This window comes from Limulus polyphemus, unplaced genomic scaffold (assembly GCF_000517525.1).
Source record: "Limulus polyphemus unplaced genomic scaffold, Limulus_polyphemus-2.1.2 Scaffold2684, whole genome shotgun sequence".
Classification (NCBI taxonomy): Eukaryota; Metazoa; Arthropoda; class Merostomata; order Xiphosura; family Limulidae; genus Limulus; species Limulus polyphemus.
This window is the reverse complement of record NW_013668294.1, coordinates 94,857-103,291: the sequence shown is the minus strand read 5'-3', so window position 1 is coordinate 103,291 and position 8,435 is coordinate 94,857. Positions and strand designations below refer to the sequence as shown.

At 30.3% G+C, this 8,435-nt stretch overlaps 1 protein-coding gene across 3 annotated transcripts in view; it reads left to right on the top strand.

The window, feature by feature from the left end:
- LOC106467629 (threonine aspartase 1-like) overlaps positions 1-8,435 on the top strand; it is a 51,800-nt gene that overhangs the window by 38,737 nt on the left and 4,628 nt on the right. For all 3 annotated transcript variants that reach the window (XM_022395830.1, XM_022395832.1, XM_022395831.1), the window contains one exon: positions 3,974-4,051. In XM_022395830.1, coding sequence (XP_022251538.1) covers positions 3,974-4,051 — 78 coding nt within the window. The remainder of the gene's footprint in view (positions 1-3,973; positions 4,052-8,435) is intronic.

Below are 8,435 nucleotides of genomic sequence, written 5' to 3'. Positions count from 1 at the left end.
ATTGGGCAAGTTCAGCAGGCTCGTAGACATGATTTCTTCTTTCTGATCACAGCAACTGTGTATAGGACTTGGAGATTGTCCTGTGCAGGTTATCTAGCTTCAAGAACCGCCATGGAAAACTCAACTCTTTGGTTTCAAACAAGGGTTTTTATACTAAATTCTTCTGGTATTCTTACAATCTTCCAAATAGTGTACACAGCTACCTGCAAGTAGATCTGACACTTAATTGGTTGTTTCTTCCATCTCATTGTAATTGTCAGAACCAGGACCACTTAACCATTGATTATAGATAAAGTCGGTAAATCGGCAACCTCCTTACATGTATCCTACACCCACTTTTGATATGGATACTACATCAAAGTTTTGACTTATCTCTTTTATGGTAACTGTGTGCAAGATAATGTAAACATCTCTCGTAGCTTTCACACTGCTATAGTGGTACCAGTTTGTAGATAACTATCTTATTCCCGGTCTCTCCAACGAGGCTTTCTCATGACTGCAGTAGCATCGCTTATAGATAACATAAACAACTATCGTATCCTTGAATTCTTCTGAACACATTTAGCTTCTTGGTCAATCATCGTTATATAACTTTTTTACACTTTTATTAAGCGTGCATCACACCTCTCCATATTGTATATATTTTCTCAGTCCTTGAAGCATTTGGAATGCCCAAAAATGCTGCAAATGCTTCATTCCTATGTTCTGGAGTTTCCTTTCAACAGGACTTACAACTCATACTACTTGTGCTGGAGTTTTATTGGAAAAGAAAGTACAGCTTGTAACACTTTTCCTTCTATATTGGAATCTAATTTCAGTAAGAGTTACAACCAGCACCACTTTTGTGCACTGGAGTTTGATTTGTGTAGGAGTTACAACTAGTGCCACTTGTCTGTGCGGGAGTTTCATTTTAGTAGAATTTACAACAAGTACCCCTTATTTGTGCTCAAGATTGATTTCACTAGGATTTACAACCAGTACCATTTGTCTGTGCTGGAGTTTAATTTCAGTAGGATTTGCAACTAGTACCACTTGTTTGTGCTCAAGATTGATTTCACTAGGATTTACAACCAGTACCATTTGTCTGTGCTGGAGTTTAATTTTAGTAGGAGTTACAACTAGTGCCACTTGTCTGTGCTGGAGTTTGATTTCAGTAGGATTTGCAACTAGTACCACTTGTTTGTGCTCAAGATTGAGTTCACTAGGATTTACAACCAGTACCATTTGTCTGTGCTGGAGTTTAATTTTAGTAGGATTTACAACTAGTACCACTTGTCTGTGCTGGAGTTTGATTTCAGTAGGATTTACAACTAGTACCACTTGTCTGTGCTGGAGTTTGATTTCAGTAGGATTTGCAATTAGAACCACTTGTTTGTGCTGGAGATTGATTTCAGTAGGATTTGCAATTAGAACCACTTGTTTGTGCTGGAGATTGATTTCACTAGGAATTACAGCTAGTACTACTTGTCTTTGCTGGAGTTTGATTTCACTAGGATTTACAACCAGTAACACTTGTCTGTGCTGGGGTTTGATTCCAGTAGGAGTTACAATCACTACCACTTGCTCTGTGTGCTGAAGTTTGTTTATAGAAATCCAAGTCATGTTATGTGCATTTCACTTCATTTTCTGTTCAATAATATTTTTATAACAGTTTATTTTCCACAAAGTTTTATCTTATTTTACATTACGATAATGTTTTTATCATGTTGAAAAACATAATTCATGATTATAGAAATGGTGAAATTAGATGAAGTTTGATTAATGTACAATTATAGACTAACTTTGATCATAAATAAATCCCAGAACTTGCACTATTCACAAGTAGCACAAAAGCCGTGGACTGGTAATACAGCTATCTCTGTTAGCCATTTGATGCTACAACTTGATTTACAAGCAAATCACTTAAAGATTAGGAGATAGCTTTGAAGCAAGAATAATTAATTGAGTAACTTGAATATAAGCAAGAAATAAGAAAGTTTTTAAGTAGATGGTGCTTAACAGATTTGAATATTTTTGTGATTTGAGAAATTTTATTTATTATGAGTGAGAGCAACCATATTTAGAAATAAGTATTAGCTGGAAATAATGAAAAATGTACAGGCAAAACAGAAGCATAATTTTACTGTAAGTCTGAGAATACAAAATATGTTTCAAATATACATAGAAAACTTTACGTTTCAGAAAATTGTCTCAGACTTTCTGGTAAGTTATTATTAGACATCACAAACAATGTTGCTTGAGATAGGTATGAAGGTAGACCATTACCACTTGTTTTTTTTATAATTGTAAAATGTTTTCGGGTTGGTGTATTCTAAGAACTTTTCCATAAATATTGTTGTTTCTTTGAACCCAGTATGATTAAGATTGCCTGTTGTTAATCAATCTTCAGTAATGACTTGGTCCAAAACTAAGCTAATGATATGAATGTGAAACTCAATTTCTGTGTATAAATACAGTATTTCTTGATTGTGTGCTTTTGGTTGATCTTAATTGGTAATCCCATAGTTTAGTGAAATATAACATTTTTTAATGGCCTTTAAATAAACTCTCATATATTGATAACTTAAACTGTAAATAAAGTACTTGCATTGAAATTTTATTGTGCTTTATATTCGTATGGTAATTATCATTATCAAAAGTGGTAATGTATAAAACTATTATAAATATTAAATATATCAACTAGATTTTGAAACCCTTATTACCAAAAATTTGTCTTATAACTGTTATGCATAAGAATAAAACAATTTCTTTAATGACTTCACATGGTAAGGAAAATTGTGCAAATTAATATAATATAAACTGCAATACATGATATATATACACACACAAGCACAAATATACATGGCTTGGCACTTGGTGTAGCTTTAGAGGAAATTAAATTATTCATAGTATTACTGATAGAGCCATTTGGTTTTTAAAATACATTTTTCTGATTTATTTATGCAACAAGTTACTAGTGGGTCCTTAATTTTTATTGGTTAAAGGGACTCTTAATAACAGAAGTCACACAAAAAATTAAAAGATACCAAAAATGCTGTAAATAATCACACTGCCAGGAAACTATGTATTTGGTACAGAAACTTATTGATTTCACTGAATTTTTTAGACAGTTCTTTCCACTGAGCATATTTAACAAGCAAAAATATAAAATTACTCAGTATATTGTGATATTTGGAATGCACCAGTAATGAACAGTATAAAAACAAGTTTGTAATTTGATGATTGAATATATAAAACAATGCTATAAGCCCCCCACATTATGGTTTGGGTAGTGTATAGCCATTCTTGATGAATAAAATTTGGTATGGCTTTTCTACTGAATTGTCAGCTTTGATTTGTAGAACAGAATATCATCATTTAGATCTGTTTCGTTACCTAAGCAAACTTACCAAATATGCAGGCACTGTAGATAGCAATGATTGATTGAATTTGTTGTAAACAAGTACATATTCATTCCTTAAACAGATGAATAGTTCAATACTTACCTACAAAAATATAATACAGACCTTTCTACTCACTCTGTCACTTATTTCCAAACAGTATGTACAACTGATGCCACCAGTTCTATGTATTGAAGTTTGTAATGACTCGCAAACAATTAACATGTTTGCTTATCCTTACATTCTTTGCAATATGTAAAATAAATGAGGTTTCAGAAACAACTAATATGTCTAACAAAAACAGAGCAGTAATGTTAAAGAAATAAAAAAGGAAATAGATACATATTCAGTAAGTCTCCCTAAAGATGATATTAAAAATACTGACTTTCAAGAGATTTAGTTTTGTAATTTTATTTAGAAGATAAAAACAGGAATAATATTTGTCATGCTTTGTATTGTAAACAACATGAAAATAATGTAATTTTATAGTGATTTTTCTTATATTGTGGTGCCAAATATCATTGAAATGAAGTTGTATTAAGTATTTTGAATAAGGTCGAACTTATACGATACAAGGTTTTGTGTTCTTTTAGAGTCACCATTCTTAATACACACTAGTGAAAAGCTTGCTGGAGTGTTGGCTATGAAATTTGATCCAGTGTCAAATTCAGGTATGTAAAATTTATAATAGAAACAGCAATGTTGTTCCAAGTTGGTTTTACTGCTAGATTAGTAATTTTATTTATGTTTAGGAGAGTAATTTTTAAATTACCATTAAGGTGAATCCAATATAGCTTCTAATACTGATTTGTGACTGTAGAGGGCAGCAAAGCATCACTAGTACACTAAAACTGAATTTATTGCTTGTGCTTTGATTTGTCTAAGTATTGTTGTTTTTAAACTATTCTATTAATAACAATACAGTTTGGATATTCTAATAGCTAGTGTAAGTCAGAAAATGTCTAATAAATAGTAATATTTTGTTAATTTATTTTGTCTCTGCCTACAAGTGACAGGTATCCTCGAGTTATCTTGTATGTCATGACGATCAATAAGAGGAAATGAAAGCTAATAACAGTTATCAGAATTATTTCTAAAACTTGGCTTTTGATGAACAACCAGTCTTTATCAATGTTTTTAGATAGATGATGGAGGTGCTTGCTTAAAGGGATAAAATTTGTATTGGACTCATGCATATGTATGTGTAGCGTAACACTATCTATTATATAAATGGTTATATATTTTTTTGACTAAAACAACACATTTTGTTTTTATTTACAAATCAAAGGTGCTAGTTGGTTTGTGCCATATTAATATTTATGTAGTTTTACTTTGAAGCAATTATTCTACTATGTTATGTGATAGTAGAAAACAGGACCAGTAAGTATTAATTTTTTTTATATCCAAGAATGCTTGAATATCTATAAAACTTCTTGTAACTAATGGTGTGAGGTTATAACATTTTACTAATTATTTGATGTGGTTAAGTAGAATACAGCATATAATAAAAATATTTTGTAACAAATCATAGGGTAAGATGCTATACTAAAGAAATGCTTTCATTACAGTATTAGGATCTGGTAATAACAGATTAACTGACTACCTGCAGACATGTTGTTATTTCCCAGTACATGGGTACAGAACTCGCATGAATAAACAAAACTGCAAGCCCAAGGCATACTTCAGCTAAACTCTTCTACCACTCGCACTAAGTAACACTCAGTTAATTCACTCATTTTATATGTACAACTACATCTATGGTCCACGTAATTTGTAACGAAAAGTAAAAATTTATTTATAGTAATAATTTGTGTATAAGTTTACCATGTTCAATAACAGGGTCACATTCTTTTGGCTACTAGTGTTCGCTTGTGTTACAATGATCAGATATTTAGTCTTTACCATAACAAGGCAAAGAAACGCGTGTTGGAGAAATAGGGTTGTCTTTAAAATATGGATAGTGTTGTTGATTACTGGCCAGAAAAGTACTTACTACTATGCAATCTTAGGTATTTAGTGGGCAAGTAAGTAGACCATAGTCAGAAATACGTGTTCTATTCTCTATTTCAAATTTTTATAATGATGTCCTTTCACAGATTAATTTTTATTCACAAAATATAATATTTCTACAATTGATATTAGAAGCTAGTATGATGATAACACAAACTCTATGTTGATTATATCATTTTAATGAATAGTAGAGTATAGTAAAAACCTTGTTTTTCAGGATTTTCCACGTATTTATATAATATAGCATAACTTCTGTTAAACTGTTAACCATCTCTCTGTAAAGAAATATGGATGGTCTTTAATTGTTTATTGAAAACAACAAATTGGTTTACTGCTTTGAAACATCATGGAAGGAATACCATATAACTATTTTTGTTTTTATATATTTACTCATTCAGTAACAACAAAGTAAAAAACAATCTTGAAGACAGTTAATTTTATGTATAACAATATCAAAATAAGCTCTTCCACTAAAAACAATACAATATCTGGATTTAGATACCAGCATCAATGATTTCAGAATCATTATTTAAATTTTAAAGTTTTCAGTAAAATGGACATTTTAAACTTCAAAGTTATCAACTTCCCATTCCCAAATATGAATATCATAAATAAGTTATGCTATAATCTTTCCTATTCTCAGCTGTTTAAATACAATAGAATTTGTTCGTCATTACAAGATTTTGTAGATAAAACTCATAAGCTCACTTTCATTTTGGATAATTAAGGTTTCTCATTGTGCATTTTAAACACAAAATTCCTTCAATTATATGGGAAATTCAACAACATTCTTGTTACATAATCTGTAACAAGAATTTGTTGAATTTCCCATATAGATGTTTTACAGGACCTTTTAGAATCTTTCATCTATACACTTTAATTTCTTGGGATATTGTGTAGAATAATAATGAATGGTTTTAGTTGACTGACCACTTTTGGTTTTACCCTTTGTTAAGTTAAGTTATTATTATATATATAGTTAATTTAGATGTATACCATTTCCTTATGTTGTTAGTTTTTAATGATCACTTTCTTTGCCATATTAATGTGTGTTGTAACTTTCCTTTCTAATAATTCTTTTTATTGAACTTTCTACTTTCTAGAAGCTTATGTGTTTCCTTTAGGCTTTTACAGAAGATTGAATGTTACTTATTACTTCCTGTAGCCAGCTTCATATGTTTGTTACAGGCGATAGTTAAAGTAAGAGTGTTTAAAGTTTTAGACATGTTACACACGTTTATCATATTGTTTTTTTTTGTATTAAATTTAATATTGTTACATTTTTCTGGACAGTTTAGGTGTTATTATTTTGTATCTTTATAAACATTAGTTTTTGGTTGTACTATGGGAAGAGTACTGCTACAAATTAACACAGTTTAAACAGCAACGTGTTGAATACAGATGTTGTTAACTTCTGAAACTAGACATTAGGGATGGCTTAATGTTTTATTTTGGTCAAACAACAGGCAAGAAAAGTTAGATAAAAAACAGGCATGTTACAGTAAGGTTACATTTTCCAAAAAAGTTTCTTCTGTGACAGCAGTTCAAGCTTATAGCAAGTTTTTCTGTGTTCTCTAAATAAGGTATATTATTAATTGTTACTTTCATTAACAGTGTTGGGTATACTGTTTAGTATATCAGATATCATTACTTTTTATTTTGATACTTTTATTTTAAAGATTGTTTTGCATTGTTAGCTTAATATGTATGTTTAGAACTAATCTAAATCTCCTAAGATGACTGAGTCTCAGGATATATTATGGCCGAAAATATTGTTAACAGTGAGGATGCACAGTTGATAAAACAATGCATTCTAATCTTTAAGTAGAAACATAAGAAAAGTACATTTGACGAGTTATACTGATTGCCAGGTTGTGATTGGAAGTTAATACCATAATAACAGAGTAATAAACAATCACGAAGACAATCAATTTTATGAATAATAATAAACATACTTAAGATGGCAGCAACATACTAGTACATTTCCATTAAAATATCTAACCCAAATGAAAAATAAATAAGGATAAATTTTGCATAAAAACATATTTCCGATATTAAAAATGAACATTTGGGAATGTTACATACGTATGTATTTTTTTTACAATTACGAAATCACATCCAAAATAAAATGGAATACAGAATATGCATTGCAAGCTGCAACAAGAAGTGATGGGGAAAGGTTGTAATGCTTTACATATTTCACAAATTACATGATTGTTGTTTTTTAATTATTTTGTTTATTTCTCTGTATCATCAGTATATTTAAATTTTTTGATGGCTTGTTCTATGTACAGAAATTCTCTGATCTTCATGTTCCATGGCAGTCTGTAGTTTACTAGTTCCATATAGAATTGGTATACTTTAGAAAACGACAGTTTTCCAGAATCTAATATTTCTGCAAATTCTTTTGATGTGAACCCCTTTTGGAGTCTATACAACAAAGTCATAATACAGTCCACAAGAAACGTGTAAAAGACCATGAACTTGATGGTAGTAGTCATGACTTTCATTTCAACGTGATTCATTTTCCTTTTGGGTATTCAAATAGAAATTATTCATACCTTATGCCACTTCATGTGGGGCAATATTTACCACCTTTTTGAGGCACTTCATGTCCAAAATGCCATATTCACTCATAAAATAATCTAGAGATCAAACAAGTAATCCACATTGCTTATTGGACAGTTGTTTTATTTCACTGTCAGACCTTCATAATTTTTCCCATACATTGTTGCTTTAGTACTGAATTCTGCAGCATAAAATTATTTCTTGACCTTTACTGCGCATGTCATAAGGTTTTTGATGACTTACATTCAAATTTTAATTAAACTACTTTTTGTTATACCAATTAGTATAGCATAAAATCTTATCTAATAATCCATATTTTAATAGTATATGTTTTAAGTTCTTAAATCATTAAGGCAATATTTAAAAAGATCTTGAATTTCCCTAGTGTGACACGTCATATTTTCTCTAGGTATCTTCTCTTCTCTATTTTATTCACTACCCCTCCAATAAGTATGAAATTTAATGTAAATTACTCAC